At 33.6% G+C, this 19,770-nt stretch overlaps 2 protein-coding genes across 2 annotated transcripts; one reads left to right on the forward strand and one right to left on the reverse strand.

Moving 5' to 3' along the window:
• Positions 1 to 7,857: 7,857 nt before the first annotated feature.
• On the forward strand, positions 7,858 to 10,198 carry LOC108558573 (dnaJ protein homolog 1). The gene is made up of 3 exons (XM_017915535.1): positions 7,858 to 7,937; positions 8,001 to 9,236; positions 9,375 to 10,198. Exons 2-3 carry the CDS (start codon positions 8,433 to 8,435, stop codon positions 9,606 to 9,608), a joined length of 1,038 nt encoding a protein of 345 aa, XP_017771024.1. The 5' UTR covers positions 7,858 to 7,937; positions 8,001 to 8,432; the 3' UTR covers positions 9,609 to 10,198.
• A 2,716-nt stretch (positions 10,199 to 12,914) lies between these two features.
• On the reverse strand, positions 12,915 to 18,070 carry LOC108558574 (peroxidasin homolog). Its single transcript, XM_017915536.1, has 5 exons — positions 17,776 to 18,070; positions 17,209 to 17,720; positions 16,141 to 17,159; positions 15,810 to 16,018; positions 12,915 to 13,690 (listed from the first exon to the last, which is right to left on the reverse strand). Exons 1-5 carry the CDS (start codon positions 17,910 to 17,912, stop codon positions 13,282 to 13,284), a joined length of 2,286 nt encoding a protein of 761 aa, XP_017771025.1. The 5' UTR covers positions 17,913 to 18,070; the 3' UTR covers positions 12,915 to 13,281.
• Positions 18,071 to 19,770: the final 1,700 nt, after the last annotated feature.

Genomic DNA, 19,770 nt, shown 5'->3' on the forward strand with positions numbered 1-19,770 from the left:
ACTATGGTACACTGCCATCTTACACTTGTCTGGGAGAAATTTGTTTATTTTTTTCACACATCCAATTGTCGTAGCATTTTTTTTGTAAGCCTATGTGGTTGTCCCAACCTAGTTTGTTGTTCAATAGTATTCCCAAGTATCTCTCTTGTTCTACTTTTTTATGCTTATATTATTTATAGTGATGCTTAGTTCGATCTTTCTAGCATTTTTAGTTGTAGGATCATGTAGTGTGTTTTATTCTCGTTTATTGTTAATAGATTGTCATCGTACCATGTCTGTAATTTAATAATATCGTTGTTGATGCTGTTCTGCAACGCCGTTTCCTCCATGTGTCCGTACAGAATACATGTGTCGTCCGCATACATGTATATGCTTCCCTCCAACCCAATGTCGGCTATATCGTTATTTAACGTACGTTCGATAATACGTACATGATTATTTATTGTGATCGAACTAACGTACAAATATAAGTACGGATGTATAATAGTGAATTAAACTTGGTTAAAAAATAAATTAAATCAGGATTAATTTAAATAAATTAGTCTGTTTTATGATGAGTACAACTTATATAAATGGGATCATTTTTAAGTTAACTCACGATGAATATAAATGCACTCTCTTATATAATCGGGGCAGATTTACAAAACGTACATGATTATTTATTACGCTCGAACTAACGTACAAATATCCGTACGGATGTATAATAGTAAATTAAACTTCGTTGTTAAAAAAATTAAATCAGGATTATTTAAAATAAATTAAGTATAGTCTGTTTTTATGCAATTTTGCCGAGTCCGACGGCAAAGCGTAAGTAGATATTAACGTGGATATATATATAATTCACTATTCGATTAACGTACATTTGCTTAAAGTATCACAATTTGTTTATGTATAATGTACGTTAAATGAAAGCCAACTGCAATAAATCCTATTAAAACGAAACGAAGTATTAAAATAAGTAAATTAGTCTGTTTCCATAATGAGTACAACAACTTATATAAATTGGAACATTATTTAGTTAACGGTGAATATAATCGGGTCTTATTTAACGTACGTTCGAAAATACGTACATGATTATTTATTGTGATCGAAGTAACGTACAAATATACGTACGGATGTATAATAGTGAATTAAACTTAATTTAAAAGAAAAATTAAATCATGACATGATTATTTATTGTGCTCAAACTAACGTACACATATCCGTACGGATGTATAATAGTGAATGAAACTTGTTAAAAAAAATAAATCAGGATTAATTAAAATAAATTAGTCTGTTTCATGATGAGTACAATAACTTATATAAATGGGATCATTATTAAGTTAACTCACGGTGAATATAAATGCACTCTCTTATATAATTGGGGCTGATTTACAGAACGTACATGATTATTTATTGTGCTCGAACTAACGTACAAATATCCGTACGGATGTATAATAGTGAATTAAACTTGGTTAAAAAATAAATTAAATCAGGATTAATTAAAATAAATTAGTCTATTTCATCATGAGTACAACAACTTATATAAATGGGATCATTATAAAGTTAACTCACGGTGAATATAAATGCACTCTCTTATATAATCGGGGCTGATTTACGTTCTACATGATTATTTATTGCGCTCGAACTAACGTACAAATATCCGTACGGATGTATAATAGTGAATTAAACTTGTTACAAAAATTAAATCAGGATTATTTAAAATAAATTAAGTATAGTCTGTTTTTATGCAATTTTGCCGAGTCCGACGGCAAAGTGTAAGTAGATATTAACGTGGATATATATATATAATTCACTATTCGATTAACGTACATTTGCTTAAAGTATCACAATTTGTGTATGTATAATGTACGTTAAATGAGCGTCAACTGCAATAAATCCTATTGAAACGAAACGAAGTATTTCGTTTGGCTATTAAATAACGATTTCGTTCTAACAGAATGTGTATGTTCCGCTCAAATCCAATTTAGTAGCCGTACGAACGAAATCTCTTCGTTGCGTTATGCAACATGATGATCTTCGCGTGACTTTGAATAAATATGCGCAGAATTCCACTTGTTTCTATAAAAGAACTTTAAATAAATGGAATCGTGCTAATCTGTTGTATATTGATTCAAAATCAAAGCCAAAAAAGTAATTTAAATACCGAAAAAAAAATCTATAAGCGTATATCAATGTAATCATAACATCTATTAATAAAGTCTAAAATTCCGTTATATTCGAAATAGTGACTCATTTGAGAATTCGTAAAAAAAGAGAAAAGGAATTTGCGCGTAGTGGGAAAAGATTTAACAGGTTGGAATATCGTATATGTTTGACTCGTATAAGAGACTGGAGTCCCGGGAGAGTTGTCCCCTTTTTGTGGGGGGGAGGACGTATTGAAGAAACAATTATAACTGGTATATTCTGATTTAATCTTGATCGAAGTTGGTTCTACCCCCTTCGATGACCTGCAAGTGGATAATCTTCGTACGGGCTTGTTAATAAGCGTGCAATTAGCGCGTGATGCGATTCCCTTTCCGGAATAAGTAAATAATAAATATTGATGTTGTTGGTTCGTCACTTTTTAGTCACATGGGAGTCCTCGGTGCTCGAGGGAGAAGTCAGTGTCCCCTAATTCGCCATGATTTAATTCTCGTAGAGACGAATTGAATAAACTCGGCTACAAATTAATTGTTTCCTGAAACTAATTAAAATTCCCACCCCCGCAGACTCCTATGAATGCAGGATTCAATCAGAAATGCAAGATTTCAAACAACAGTTTCAATTGGGTTTTATCCTTTTATTTATTTACTTAGTATAAATATTTACAATAAAAAATTTTATGATTCATATTCAACGTTCACGATTTCATAAATTCATGTAGAAAATATACAAAAAAAATACAATATAAAACAGTAAAATGTATTACAAGGATTTAACAAAATTCTATAACAAATTAAATCAATTGAATTTTTTTTATAAGGATTAAATTATTTTACTTAATATCTTTATAGTAGTTATAATTATTTATTAAGAAGTATGTCCTATATTCAAATACTTTACATTAAAGTGTAATAGTATGTCAATAAATCAATTACAATAAATATTTTACATTCATTTATATTAAGACTTTGGTGATTTGTTTATTATTTATAAATTAAAGTAAACGTATAAATAACATAAACTACTCATTAAGAATAAAGATTTAAATACAAATATTTATAAATTGCAGATAATAGCCATATATTGCTTGTATTTATGTGTATAATAAATGTGATTTTACTACTATTTATTTAAAATATGGACAAAGAATATGACTATATATAAATTCGTATAAGATTAATACTAAAAAGAAATTCGTTGTGTGAAATATCAATATAAAGTTGATATAAGATGATATGATTCTTCTGGTTTCTGCAAACCTGGTAAAACTTATCTGCAGTATTATGCAGCTACAGACAAGGCACTGCAGTGAAAAATGAGATGAAACCAAAGGCATGGGGTCTATATCGCAAGCTCGACAACCGAAAGACCGTCTATTGAAAGACCGACGTTCGAAATTCCGACAATCAAAATCCCGACTGTATCCAAATCCCGACTACCATAATCCCGATAATCGAAATCCCGACAGTGTCTTTTATTATTATAATTTCTACAATAACATTTTTAAATTATTCTACTATATTTTAATAGGTACGACGGATACTGAAAAAAATACTTTTTAAGACCTAGGTCGATGGCTCTTTTGCCCGATTATTAATTGTTGTTATTTATTCTTAATAACAATAAATAATATTAATTATTATTGTATTTTTTTTTTCGTTGACTTATTCATTATTTAACTTAAGAATAAGAAATATTCTATAATAAAATTATTTAATGTTATTAACAATAAATAACAACAATTAATAATCTTATTAAGTTTTAGATTGTCGGGATTTCGATATAGACGGGATATCGATATAGTCGGGATTTTGATTGTCGGGATTATGGTAGTCGTTATTTTGACATAGTCGGGATTTCGAACGTCGGGATTTCTATACACTCGGGATTTCGAACGTCTGGATTTCAATACACTCGGGATTTCGAACGTTGGGATTTCGATAGACGGGATTTCGGTTATCGGGCTTGCGATTGCCGCCTAACTGCATTGTATGCAACGCATTTGACACACGTGAATTGCGATTCTTTATTTTCAGGAATTAATTATCAATGTACTTTACTAATTTCTTAATATTACTTCTTAAACACTAACATGTAAAATATTACTCAAGCTGCGAGACATAATTATGTTTTATCAACTTTAAGTGATAACTATATGATTCGTGTCTTTCTAGTTACAAGCTTAGTGTCTATCCAAACTAATCAATTATTACTTAAAAAAACATCCGGAGTTCAAATAAGTACAAACAATCAAGCAATCTTGTCATTAATCAACCCACACTTTGAGTTGTAAAAATTGGAAAAAAAAGTAAATAGGATTTTCTTAAAAATGCTATTTAGTTGAGATCCGACGAGTTTTCACGCTTTTTCTTAATTACAAGGAAATTACATAAATTTACGCACCTTTTTATGAAACAAAACCAATAAGTTTCGATCGAAACATGGGTTAATTATTTGGATTGAGAAAGAAATTAAAATACTTAATTTTGACAACTTATGTATATGTACTGCCTAAACCACAATGCCGACAGTTAGCTCATTTGAAAGGTTGTAGTTTATCTATAATTTGCGTATTTGATGGTTTATTTAGCACGAGTAGTAATCGATTAATTTAAAAAAACGTGAAGATATTGCAGCAAATTGAAAAAAATGGGTTAATAAATTTATATACATTCATATATTAGAAAAATTTAATTTACTGTTTTAAAGAATAATTATTTTGCGTTTGTTTGCTATAAAATATGTTAGTTTTGGTCAATTAATAAGAAAGTTATTAAGATTTAACGAATTGGCGGTTTTCGCGAATCAAAACGTAAGTAGTTCCCCCGAAAATGATTATCGAAAATGCCAGTAAATTGGGATTTGCACCAGGAGACTAGGAGTACGAGGTATCTGAGCTCCTAGCATCGGTCGTTCCTGATTGGTTGAAATTTGAATTTTTGAATTTCACGTTTGCGTGAGTGAGTGAGCGAACTGTTATTCTTATAGTTGTAACACTGATAGCTATTTTCGCAAGTCATATTTAAAGGTATTTATTGAATTTCCTGATTATTCTACATTTTTCTGAATTTAAACTTAATGAACAACATGCTCCATTGCTTCCTGCATCTATTTCCTTGTATTGGAAACCTTTCTTTGAACTTAACATTTCACTTCAGGCAAGTACTAGTGGAACATGTCAACAACCATCGATCACTAAAGTTCTTTGTCTTCAGAAAACATACTGCAGCTAAGTAGGGACAATTCTTAAAATCTTTTACATAAAACAGTGTCTTCATGTAAGAATGTGCATTAATTGTTAATAGTCATAATATAAGTAGTGAACAAACATTGGTACAATTGTTATTATTTTAGGTGGAGCTGATAACAACATGCCTCTAATGTATAGTTGATGACTTTAAGTTCCCCAGAAAGTGGAAAGCATTATTTACTAGCAGTTTTCATTTGCAAATAGTGGAAACCTTAACTGTTGAAAGTTACCAAAAATGTTACTTCATTAAGAAGATGGATAACAACTGTGAACCCTGTAGCACCCATGATACTATTGTTATTTCCTACATGATCCTTAGAGACTGGAAAACATTTATGAATGCTGGGTGCATTGAATATACTGGCTTAACTAAAATGTGAATTTTCATCAAATTCCCAGAAAGAGACTAAAAGTATTTTATATAACTATCAATCTTTATTATGATTTATTTTAATCTCTGTTTATATTAGATCAACATTCTTCTAGAAGCAAGTGCTTACGAAAATATAGGCCATTTTCGAAAACAACGTTTTCTAATTCCAAAGTTTGATAATTAATTGTGACGAAGCTATGATAGCTACAAGCCTGGATATATACTCATTTTAATCTCTGTATATTTAAGATTAATATTAATATCCAAAATTCTTCTGAGAGTTGGTGTATACGAAAATATAGGCCATTTTCGAAGACGTTATTTGCCCAACTCATTTGTGAAATACCAAAGTTTGTTAATCAATTATGAAAACACAATTGCAACTAGAAATTAACATTTTAATTTGTGTATATTCAGGATCAATATCCATGTATAACATTCCTCTGGGAGCTCATATTTCCGAAAATACAGGCCATTATCTAAAACGTTGTTTTCCTACTTGTTCATCAAAGTTTAAATGTATGTTTGGTTGCAGACTATTTCCTGAATATTCCGAAGGATGTCTCTGCTTGAGCTCCCAGAAAAATGATATAATGTTAATTTGTAGCTGCAATTGTGTCCTCATAATTAATTAACAAACTTTGGTATTTTACAAATGAGTTAGGAAAATAGCGTCTTCGAAAATAGCCTGTATTTTCGTAAACATGAGCTCCCAGAAAAATTATATAAATGGATGTTATATACTTGAATATACACGGTGTCTTCATAATTGATCAATAAACTTTGGTATTTCATAAATGAGTTGGGAAAATAAAGTTTTCGAAAATGGCCTTTATTTTCGTATACACCAATTCTCAGAAGAATTTTGGGCATTAATATTGATCTTGAATATAGAGAGATTAAAATGAGTATAAATACAAATAGTATAGCTTCGTCACAATTAATTATCAAAGTTTGGTATTAGACCAAAACTAACGTATTTTATAGCAAATGAAAACGAAAGAATTATACTTTAAAACTGTAAATTAAAATTTTCTAATATTTCAGAATAGAACCATTTATTTAACTATTTTTTTCAATTTGCTGCAATACCTTCACGTTTTTTAAATTAATCGATTACTACTCGTGCTAAGTAAACCATCAAATACGCAAATTAAAGAGAAACTACAACATTTCAAATGGTCAGTACATCTACTATAAGTTATCAAAATTAAGCATTTTAATTTCATTCTCAATTCAATTTGGCGAGGTAATGACATCATCGACCACACAATTTAAATCTGAATACCTCACTTTTCCAACGAAACTTTTGGCAAACAACCCCCCCACGTGGGGGTCGTGACCAACAATTTGATAGTCACTGGTTTAAACCATATGTCACATGCATCATAGAAATACAATAAAGAATAAATATTATTTCATCATTTGCGTCCTCGTAGTTCTGATATCACGTATAACGGAAAATTGAGATTACCTTTACTTGGATTTGAATGCTAAATACTATTGCTTTTTTTAACTTAATAAAAATCAAATAAAGCAGAAATAATTCTGCCAATTGATGTCCCATTATAATTATTAACATAAGTTAATTATTATTTGCATTTCGTCTATAAGTATTTTAAAGTAAATCCTAAATGAGAATCAATAATTATAGTAAAAGATATGAATTTGGTTTGATATAATGATTTAATTGAAATTATTGGATTTTCTTCAGATAATATTGCAATATTTCCAGCAACTTTTTAATTATGAAATGAAAATCTATGATATTTAAAGTTTAATCAGAGCACAACGGAAGTAAGCGATTTGCACGATTATTGAAGTCTGTTTTAAAGTGCAATTATGATTTCTTTTGTTTCCAATGCATGGAATGCCTCCAAGCGGTGCGTCATTGGAGCGGTCATCTCTTTAATTATGTTAACATGATATCATAAATAGGTATTAGTATTCGCTGGAAGCATATTTGCAAAACGCAATGGAAATGAGCAATATAATACAAAATTATTTTGAAATGACCGCCAATGGTATATGATTGTATAACGTGCGTGCACTTCCGGTTGCATACGTAACCGTATGGGCGTTTTCACGTGATAACCTAGAGTGATAATAACGCTTTCAGGTTGCAATTCTGTAAACATTTGGCTTTATGTAATTAGCAGAAATTGTCTGGTAGGTTCAGGAATATTGAGGAAGGCAGATATAATTCTGTTGGTATTTTGAATTTTGGCGCAGGTCATTGCGGAACGGAAATTTTCCAGTGACGTCCGGCCGGGCGTTTTACTTATTCACATTTTGGGCCATTTTTGCAGTGATCGGTTGCGGATTTGGTGCGATTTCGACGTTCGACGTAGGCTGGTATAAGTTTCCGACTGTGCATAGATACATCGGTATTCCGACAGGGCGCAACAAAAATATTGGTGCGACTAGTGTTCCTTTGGTGCGGCGCTAATGGTGTAGGAGTTTCTAGTATATTCCATTTCAGATTCTAGAATAACTGTCAACATATAAATGGTCTACGCGGTTGTGATCCGCTTATTTCGTTGTTGATTGTGCGACCATAAAGAAGTGATCGGGTGGGCATCGAGCGAAAAGTGTTTTGTATCAGAATTGCGAGTGAGTTTGGAGACAGATAGACACACGTAAATCCGGAGCAGCTCTGCGAAAATGGGGAAAGACTACTATAAAGTATTGGGCCTAACCAAGAGCGCCACCGATGAGGAGATCAAGAAGGCGTACCGCAAATTGGCTTTAAAATTTCATCCAGACAAAAATAAAACAGCTGGTGCAGAAGAGAAATTCAAGGAAGTCGCGGAGGCCTACGAGGTCCTCTCTGACAAGAAAAAGAGGGATATTTATGATGCTCATGGAGAGGAAGGGCTCAAGGGAGGAATCCCTGGTGGCACTGGAATGGGACCGAACAACTTCAGATACACCTTCCATGGTGATCCTAGGGCGACATTCGCCCAGTTCTTTGGTAACACCACCCCCTTTGATACATTCTTCAGTAACAGTAGGATGTTTGGATTTGGTGATGATGATGATATGGATACGGATCCTTTTGGCTTGAACATTGGAGGACCAGCAAGAGGCAGTGGTGCATTCAGAAGTCATTCCTTCAACTTCCACAGCAACCCAAATAGGAATAAGGATAAGCTGCAAGATCCTCCAATCGAGCATGACCTGTATGTGAATCTGGAAGACATCACGAATGGCTGTACAAAGAAGATGAGGATTAGCAGGAAGGTGCTCCAACCAGACAACACAACACGGAAAGAGGATAAGCTGCTCACAATAAATGTGAAACCAGGCTGGAAGGCAGGCACCAAAATCACATTCCAGAGGGAAGGTGATCAGTGCAGGAACAAAATCCCTGCAGACATTGTCTTCATTATTAGGGATAAACCGCATCCACATTTCAAGAGGGAGGGCAGTGACATTAGATACACAGCCAAAGTGACTTTGAAGCAGGTATGTGTACAAGCATTTCATGCAAATATCTCTTGCAATTATAAACCAACTGTATATATTGATTAAGCTAAGCACAGTTTGGGTTTGTTGCCAAGATCATGAACATATGATTAATTGATTCTGTTTTTTTTTTTGTAGGCTTTGTGTGGTTGTACTATTGAGATACCAACAATGGTGGGCACGAAAGTTCCTATAGATTTCACCAATGAAATCATCAAGCCTAATATGGTGAAACGCTTCACAGGATTTGGTTTGCCAATACCCAAAGAGCCCTCCCACAAGGGTGATCTTATTGTCAACTTCGACATCAAGTTCCCTGAGCGCTTGTCAACATCTGCAAAGGACATCTTATATGACACACTTCCCAACTAAACACATACACCAACAACATGCATCAAGATAATTACATATTTAAAGCAAGAGTGAAAGTATGTACGTTTTAGTACAGAGAAACATGCGTGAGTGTTTTGTATTTTTACGGATGAAAAAAATAACAGTTTTTTTTTTAAATATAACGTTGAGCAGCATTCAAAAGAAAATGGAGAGAAAAACATATATATATATATTGTAATACAGAATTCAGCTTATATTAATGTAAATATATATAACGGAAAAGAGGAGAGGTTGCGTGTATATGTCTATCATAGGCGGTTTTTGAACTATTAGTTAAGGTTTAATCTTTGTTATGAAATTAATATTTTATTTGTATATATTAGCTTTAGTAATAGATTAATGATTATTTTCGAGCCCGCCGTGCAAAAAAAAAATATAAATTTATTAATAAATAAAATCGATGCTGCATATTTGTTATTCCGAGGAAGTCGGCACCACAAGTAAAATTTAGTTGGATCTGCTGGATGATCTTCTTCAGTGGTGTCCCTTTAACTTGATGAATATGCACGCAATATTTATTTCGTTCTCGATTCTTTGGTGGCTTATATACATTTTGATTTAAGTATGTTATAGGTAAAAAAAATATTAAAAATCTATAAATATATATATTCGTATGTGTATATCTATAGATACATGTGAAAGCAGTTGAATAATATATAAATAAAATATATTTTTTTGGATATTAAATATAGTTATGTAAGATATTATAAATAAAATTTTTATTTACTACGTTAGTGGGACGTTGTTGTTTCATGTGTTGCGTTTGTTCCCCAAATGGAACAATTGCCGTACCGACCAAATTAGCGGTAATTCGTTGGATGTGTTGTTGTTAAACCAGTGATGCAAGGTCAATGCTAGTCTCGATTAAAAAGAATACGTATATAAATAAGTATGAAAGAAAGCGAAACATAGGCGGCTGCGGTGAGAGGAAGAGAGAAGGAGCGAAAGATGAAGTGAACAAAAAATAAAAATAAAGGACGTGGCGATCGACGGAGGTGGAGGAGGAGTAGGTATAAAGGACGAAATGTTTAAAGATATAATATGTATATATAGCGCACATCACACCGTCGAAAAATTTCCCAATTGCGGCGTCCGTAACGTGTCGTTGCGGTAACGGCACGTTACGTGCGCGTTGTGGAATTCGCCAGGATTTTGCACGACTTCGATCGACGCCATTATTTCGCATCTCCTGCCGACTCTTAACATCGGATCCAATGATAATGACATATATCAGGCGTCATAGAGAGCATACAGAGAGATCTTCAATGCCAGAGCCTCGATATGTTCGCTCCTAAAATAGAGCGCCAGGAGTAGTGAGCTGACGTCATACGTTCAAGTCGTCCGCCAACGCTCGAACGCGAAAACCAACAAACTGTAAAGCGTTGGAAAGACAATGCAATGCTCTTTCTTCTTCTCATTTCTTCTCCTTTTCATTGGATATTTTTCATTGTCCAACCATTCCATCCATCTCGCTCCCTTCCCGCATTATCAATGGTCCTCAAAATCATTTCGATCTGAAACCCACCTGGAAACTGTCGCACGAACCTTATATCACGCCCATGTATATTATAATTTTGGTTAATCGTTATGTCCGAAACTCCCGGTCCCCATGCACAACCATCGAAACTACCTGTGCACTTTTACGGCACGGCACATGCCTCTCATTGTTACCTGTTTGCATAGGAATTAGAATAAATTGCCACGCTATTTTTGTTTGCGTTTCATTTCGAAGTCCACCTTAAACTCATTCCAGCGGCAGCTATAACTATTAGTTTACACTTGGCTGCATTTCATCCAGCAAATTAATTCCACGACTTCCGGTTGAATTCGTGCTTTGCTTATTATATCATACCTTCAAAGCATGCTTATTTTTAACTTTACGATTAGCAAACTTGCAGGAAGAAAATAAGTGTACTTACTTTTTTGTTTCTTCTAAAACAACATTACATTTCTTGAAACAAACCTCCAATAAAAAAATAATTCACATTTCTTATTATAGTTTACCTTTCGTTTAAGTCACTTTTTAAAAATAAAAATAATAATAATCATAGCAATGTGTTGAATCTTTTGGAAAAATAAAAATTCTCATTATTTATAAATATTATGTGTGTATAAATTAAGTAATATTAATTAATTATTAACTTAACTTATGTCAGTTTTAAGATAAATGTATTTAATAAAATTATTTTAAAGAAAATTTGCCTATTCTTATTCCTAATTCCAATATTAAAAAAATATATAAAAATGCAATAAAATTTGAAATTTATGTTTATTTGTTGTTATGTATACAAAGAAAATATTTTGTTTTCTAGCTATTTAAGGATCTTAAATAAATTGCAATCTGAATATGATGATCCTAAAATAGTGAAAAGTAATTAATGAATGTTGAATGTTTCTCAACTGAATATATGACTTTGAAATTTATTTATTTAGCAAACTTTTTACAATTAAGGCTAAATAATCTTAATCTAAGCTAAATACACCAGTATTACACTCAATGTAATGTTTGTTATTAAACATGTATAAAATGTAGTTTTCCAAAAAATGTTAGATTTGAGTCTATTCATATACGAAAGTCCCAAACAAATTGCAATAGTTGGAATTTTTGTCTACATCAGTCTCCTATAATTAGAATACCGATTCCCAATGGGTTAAGCAGTCTAGCCAGTTTATTTTTTCGCGTTGCAAGAATTGAGATATTTACTAAAACTATTTGCTCATATACTTTATATGGCTTCGTACGCAGAGGCTACATTTCAAAATAAAGAGAGAAACGATACAAGGATAATAAAGATCACAGAATTTCGAATCGAATTTATAACAACATTTTTCAGCAGTGTCGCAAGTTATTTTTTTTAATATAGCAAATGTTTGACTCTGCTATGCGTTTGTCAGTGATTAAATTGAACATGTGCAGTATGTTGAGGGTAATATTTGAAGGTCAACACCCATCGGAACGACGGATCATCACCAGTAAAGTACACATCTGGCACAGACCGATCGATGGTCTTCCATGTGTTAAATGAGTTTTGTTCGTGTCGATCTGAATGCGCCGATTCCGAACAATTTGTTGCCCATATTTTGTCCCATGTTGTTGTTTTTGGCGAATTATTTAAAAATAGGAAACGTCGCCGTGCAGATAAATAGAACCAATCGATCAAGGACAAACGCAATTGAGTTTGATTGAATGTAAGCCAATTGTCGTGGATTGGAAATTGTTGGACGGCAATTAAAAGAAAAACCCAGTACAATCCGAATGTCGGTCGTACGTGGAATATCAAAATGTTCTATTCTAAATATATATTATTTCTTTTTCATTATTTTCATCGTTTAATAACAGCTAATGCGTGTAATTTACTCCTACAATTAAATACATTTTCTAAATTATTGTATAATTGTTCCACTTAAAGTTATTGTTGTTTGCACGTTTCGATATTACCATTAAAAGTGATGTAGTTATTACGTAAATTGCATTTATATATCGGTGGAGCCACAAGGCAATGAAAACAATTGTGCCGTGTAAATAACATGGGTTTTGGATTTTTCTCAAGCGTTCCTTACAAGCGGAACGTGTATTATTTCTCGCCTAAAATGCTCCCATTTACCTTAAGCTTATTTACTCTCTAGACTATTTTTAAGAACGCGAACTCATTCATACTTTGGCAACGGCAGAAGGTTCATCGGGAGAGCGTCTAGGCTCGACAGGTCGAGGTCCTACCGGTACCTTCTTCAGCTCTTCCTTCCAATGATTGAAGTCCGGCTGATCGATGTATCCACAGTCCACAGCCTTGTTACTTCCGGTTCCTCTTTTCATCACCTCCGGTTGTACCGATCTTACGTTGTCGGAGTTGTCGCATATGATCCTAGCCAGTGATGCCTTTCGGATCTGTTGTAGTTGCATAGGCGTGAATACCGAAGGATTCTCATACCAGAAGCGATCACCTCGTTTCAACCTCACGAACTGATCCAACAGGAGGCACGTCACCGTCGGACCCAGGAAACTATTCTCTAACGGCCTCTCGCTCAACGATCCAGTATAAAGATCAATGTCGTCAACGTCACTGTAACAATACAATTATCAAAAGATACAACGATTCTAATGTTTCTCAACATCCGAAAATATTCATAAAAATTTGCAATTTACATTTTGTATTGATTTTTATATTTTTTTAAACTCAGACACAATATTTTCAACAGTCAAAATAAGTAAAGAGCATCTAAAAACTATTTATGTTTCTTACAAAAACATATTTGCAATTTATCTATGTTTTTTATTTATACCAAAATCCAGACACAATATTTTCAAGTAACATTAGAATTTTATGAACATTTTCAATATTCATAATACAAACACTTTCAATTTAAATTGATATTTTTCTAAAATTGCAGGAAAAAGGTTTTGGACATTTAAAATAATAATTTAATTGTTTCTTATAATATTGCTATTGAAAATGTGTTTTTCTTCTTCTAAAGTTAAGATTTGTTAATAACAATATAATATAATGGAAAACTTTCCATTGCTTCATAATATTTTCAATTAGTGAAAAAAGTAAACATAATTGCAATTATAATTTATTATTTTTTTCGGTCATTTTGAACTAGAAATGATTTAGTAATTTTAATGTATACTTCCAATTAAGATTTCAGATTTACTTAACATCTGTTAAATTTAATACATAATAATTATGTAAATTTTAATATGCGACTATTTAAATACTGTTTATTTTAACATTTACCATAATAGACACAAATAGAAAATTATCGAGTCTGGGAATTTACTATAAGAAACAAATAAATCTAGAATTGAATCAGTCTGTATCTAGTAAAAAAAAAGTATGACTCGTAGGCATAACGAATAAATTGGGTACAATTTCGTTAACCTTGAGTTACACGTATTTATGGATACAACCGATAAATTTCTATTAAGCATATGGCTATGACTGTTCGCAGCGTAAATATTTATTTATTGAGCGGATTATTGGCAATGCCAACCATTGAAACGTTGGTAATTGGAGTACGAGCATTCTTTCTGGAAAATTTGCAATTTAACGATCTTCAAATTGTGAAAATTAGTTACGATGTTTACCGACGGAAAACGCAATAAAACATTATAGTAATATGGATAAGTCTTTATAATCCATTCAAATACATTCTGACATTAATATCCATATGCTATTTGTTTTCTAATAATCTTTTAGAGCTATTCACATGATTTATGATTCTAAATACAACTTTACGATTAATATTCGAATTGCAAATATCAAATAAATTTGAATTTAATTAGATTTTGTGAATTAGAATTTTAGGTAAAATTATCATATTTATCTCTACTTCATACAGGTAAATTATCCTTTCTCAAAACAAACTACTTCAGCCATTTATAAACACTCACTAATACAAGAGGTTTTATATGCTAATATGTTATTATTCTTGTATCCACTAATATAAACACTTTATTGGAGTAGTTCAAATGTATTTAAAATCTATTGTTATAGATTTGCATCATTTAATGGATACGTTGTTGTTTTCTTTTTTTGTTATTCTATTTTGAATATTTTAAATATTTTGAACGCCCATGCATTATCAACGAAATAGCAAGTTGCAGCCTCCGCAAAAAAACTGTTATCCAAATGTTGGAGTAATTAGGAAATAGGTAGTGGCGCTCCACCTATACGCTCCACATGAACAACTCTTTGCATGATAGCAATTGCTTTTGGTATGGTATTTATTGTATGTAATAAAATTTTATGATGCGAAAGTGAAATGGAACTAATTTGATTTTCTGTATTTACAAACTTATATTCGGACCAATTAGAAATAGGTCGTGACGGCGGCCGCGGCTTTTTATAAATAGTTTCGTTTTAGCGACACACATACATACACGGAGCCATTCAGATGTACGTACAAACGCACACGCACACACGGATGGTCACACAGGCCGTGGAAAATATATAAGTTGGAGCGAGGCAACGGAAAACAAGAACGATGCATTTTCGCGGGTATAATAATAATAATTATAGTAGTAATGGGAGAATGTAGTAAAGATGAATTTTTAGATAATTGTTTTTTTTTTCCGAAATATGCCCCAGGCTGATCATGCTGTTGTGTTTTTTTTTTAAATTTTTATTTTGGACCATTCCAAGGTGCGAAATTGATAAATGCTTTGCGATCATGTCTCACCTATAAATGAATTGAATGTGGCCGAGTGAGTCATCGTCGATGTCCCCCTTCAGATGATGGAAGCTGTGGGGCCGTCGCAAGGCACACCGCGTACGCCAGCTGGTATACCCAGCCAAACCATGGTCACGACCTCGTTGGATATTCAGTGACACCAGGTCAAGCCCGCACGAGCCTTTCCTACCGTCTCTCACGAACATATGCTCCTTCAGCTAAAAATGGAAGTATCGACTCAAAACAACAAGAGAATAAAAAAAAAACAACGAAGAAGTACAAGAAGAGAGACGAAGGAGAATACAAAACAGTGACAGTAGATTTTGCCCAAAGCACTCACCTCGGCCGTGAAGTACGGATCGACCGCCTGCACGCTGTCGTTGATCGCACCCCTTAATCCCTTATCGAAACCCTCCCTCTTATATAACTCGAAGGGATTGAACAGCATCCTGTGCAGCTCCACGAACTCGGCCTTGCTTCCCCCGTCGATCATCTTGACCAGCGTGGGTATGAGGGTGTGGGCGAATCGGAAGGCGGAAGCTGCAAACACGTTGGAAATACCAGCGTCGAGGCTTGCGTTGTACCCGAAATAGTAACCATCCTTCATAGGTTCCAAATCGAATTTCCCCATGAAATCTCCCAAAATGATTGCAAGAAATTCATTATAAGCGATATGCTGAAGTAAAGCCCCAATAATCTTCCGCGTCTCCTGAAAAACTCTCTCATCATCCCAATGAGGATTCACTTCTCTCAATCTCCCAGCAACTAAATTATGCTGCCTTGCCCAAAGTAGATGCATACTCGTTAAATGTAAATTTTCGTTAGCCCTTGCGTCTCCGCTCAGGAAGCAATAACGCCCTTTATTATTCTCCTCTTCCCTATTACAACCATCACTCAAATTGCGCGAAATTGGCAGCAGCGTCCTATTGTCAACAACCAACATCCTCAATTCTCCACCCTGGAAAGTCCTCAACTCATTAGCAACACTTTCATCAGAACCATAAATAACAGAACCATCGATATAAGCAGAGGCTTGATTCATCTGCTCCCTTGGACCCATACAGCATGTTGGTCCAGGTGCGGATCTTACAAATTCCATACATTTGGAATTCTCCAAAATGACTGGAAAACATTCTGGATGTCTTCGATCTTTAACTGGGCAACAAGACACAGATTTACCGTTCTTTCCCTGGCTTACGGCTGTAGCCGTAATATCATGGTCTAGGAATTGGCCGAAAACAGCTAGCATAACTGTAAATTTAGGATCGGCGTTATAGATAGGCCGATGGACGATCAAGCTCACCGTTCTCGCCGAAGGCAGATCTTTTCCACTTTTCGCCATCCTCGGAGCGTTCACACCTGAAAATGTTGAAACTGAAACGCTGTTAAATCTATAAATAATCCTCACCATCTGCGTAATCAGGAGGCAAAATTCTCCTGAACGGACTGTAGGCGACTCCGTAGCCTTGACTTAAATTGTTACAGCTGCCATTGTAACTTCTATATTTCTTGTAAGGATTGCATTCAGGTTTCGGAATATCGCAATAATCCGAGAACCAAATGGAATTGGTCTTGTGGCAAATCTTGCTTAGGTTGCGATCATTCAGATATCTGGCAGCTTGGACTTCTGCAAATCCAACCATGGATAATTTCCTAGCCATTGGTGTAGTAGCCACAACCATATGGTGCCTATAACTAGCGGAATCGGGTTCCAACTCTGCAGCATTCTCTTCGATATCCTTCCGTTCCTTCAAAGCCTTCTTTCCAGCTTTCAAAGCTAATTGATACTCAGTTGAATCATCCGGTAAAGGCCAATTTTCTTGTAAGAGAACTAATGTTTCATTTGTAGTATCCTCTTCCGGGCGGTAATCATTTATTCCCCATGCAACGGAAGCGACAATAACCGTAACAATAATACTTCTAAAAATATATAATTATGTGCAATTGTAGGTATTATTTTCGTATTTTCACTTACAAGAAAATGGAGCAAATGCAACACTGAAATTGCCTCACCCGACGTTTTCTAAGCTTGGTGAAGCTTGATTCAAAGGCATATCTTGGCTTTGGGGTACCCGACGTTAAGGCGGTAGCCTCGGTGATCTCTTCGTGCATACCACTGTCTTAGTGATCTCTTCGTACAGTAAATGAACAGAAAAAGGTAGCTTTTCTGGAGGTAACTGCAAGAAATCTAATACCGAAACCAAATAATTTTCGAAACCCTACACCGACAAGACGTTGTTGTTTTATTATTCGAATCAATAACATATCATGTTCACGGAATACTGTATTTCCAAGAACGGAAATTACATTTAATCATTCGGTGAAAATTAATTATTCCAAGTAAATTATTATTTACTCATTAATTTCGAAACTCAAATTATAATATAATATTAAATAATGACGCATTCTAAAATATATATATACAAACGAATTAAGATAATTAAATTTATTAAAAAAAAAGATTGGCCATTATAGAGAAAAAGGTTTATATTAAATACCAGAGAGTAAAACATTTAATCAAAGAAATAATGAATATATTATTGTTTTAGTTAAAATGCAGATGCTGCAATTAATGTTAGTATAATAATCAAGGTCACTGTGGACGTTTACCAGTTGGAAAAGAAACTTCCTAAAAATCTATGTTTTCCTTCTTTTATATAAACGTTTGCAATTTGATAATTCCAAACTACTTTATATGGTGACAGATTGAAATAGACACAGATTTGTGTAGGTGCGAAATCAAAACAAATTATTGATTATACAATGTTCCCAAACCATTGAAAACAATATTTACTAAGTTATATAAGCATGCGACATCTGTGAACGCGTAGCAAAAATTTGATGAGCTATTCGTTGCGTGTTGATTTTATTGAATTTTCAATAAGAATGTCCGAGGTTCATGCATTTTTTTCCGCTCTAAGGTGGCAATCGCAAGCCCGACAACCGAAATCCCGTCTATCGAAATCACGACGTTCGAAATCCCGAGTGTATCGAAATCCCGACGTTTATTCGAAATCCCGACTATATCAAAATCCCGACTATCAAAATCCCGACTATATGAAATCCCGACTATGTCGAAATCCCGCTATCGAAATCCCGACGTTCGAAATCCCGATGTATCAAATCCCGACGCTTCGAAATCCCGACTATATGAAAATCCCGACTACCAAAATCCCGACTATCGAAATCCCGACGTTCGAAATCCCGACTGTATTAAAATCCCGACGCTTGAAATCCCGACTATGTCAAAATCCCGACTACCATAAANCCGATATTGTATCGAAATTCCGACTACCATAATCCCGACAATCGAAATCCCGACGTTCGAAATCCCGACTGTATTAAAATTCCCGACGCTTGAAATCCCGACTATGTCAAAATCCCGACTACCATAATCNAAACAATATTGAAATCCCGACGTTCGAAATCCCGAGCTGTATCGAAATCCCGACTGTTCGAAATCCCGACTATAGTCGAAATCCCGACTACCATAATCCCGACAATCAAAATCCCGACTATATCAAAATCCCGACTACCATAATCCCGACTATATCGAAATCCCGACAGTGTCTTTTATTATTATAAATTTCTACAATAATAACATCTTAGTGTTGTTTGTGATCACAAAATCCCGACTACCATAATCCCAACAATCAAAATCCCGACTATATCGAAATTCCGACAATCTAAAACTTAAGATTATTAATTGTTGTTATTTATTGTTAGTAACATAAACTAAATGAAATGAAATTGTATTTAATATTATGCCTTCAATAATCAANAATTAGAATTATTAANTGTTGTNNTTTAAGNTTAAAAAAATATATTAGTATTNAATATTATGTTAAATACAATAATAATTAATATTATTTATTGTTTTTAAGAATAAATAACAACAATTAATTTTCAGTATCCGTCGTACCTATTAAAATATAGTACAATAATTTAAAAATGTTATTGTAGAAATTAT

Source organism: Nicrophorus vespilloides, unplaced genomic scaffold (genome assembly GCF_001412225.1).
Source record: "Nicrophorus vespilloides isolate i.1.1-1 unplaced genomic scaffold, Nicve_v1.0, whole genome shotgun sequence".
NCBI lineage: Eukaryota > Metazoa > Arthropoda > Insecta > Coleoptera > Silphidae > Nicrophorus > Nicrophorus vespilloides.

What these genes read in the sequence shown, in the direction of transcription:
- LOC108558574 (XM_017915536.1), bottom strand. Translation starts at nt 17,912, where the DNA reads ATGCACGAAGAGATCACCGAGGCTACCGCCTTAACGTCGGGTACCCCA. An exon ending in TGCATTTGCTCCATTTTCTT is followed by an intron (nt 17,721 to 17,775) that starts GTAAGTGAAAAT and finishes ATATATTTTTAG; the next exon opens with AAGTATTATTGTTACGGTTA. An exon ending in ATCCGTACTTCACGGCCGAG is followed by an intron (nt 16,019 to 16,140) that starts GTGAGTGCTTTG and finishes TTCCATTTTTAG; the next exon opens with CTGAAGGAGCATATGTTCGT.
- LOC108558573 (XM_017915535.1), top strand. Translation starts at nt 8,433, where the DNA reads ATGGGGAAAGACTACTATAAAGTATTGGGCCTAACCAAGAGCGCCACC. An exon ending in CCAAAGTGACTTTGAAGCAG is followed by an intron (nt 9,237 to 9,374) that starts GTATGTGTACAA and finishes TTTTTTTTGTAG; the next exon opens with GCTTTGTGTGGTTGTACTAT.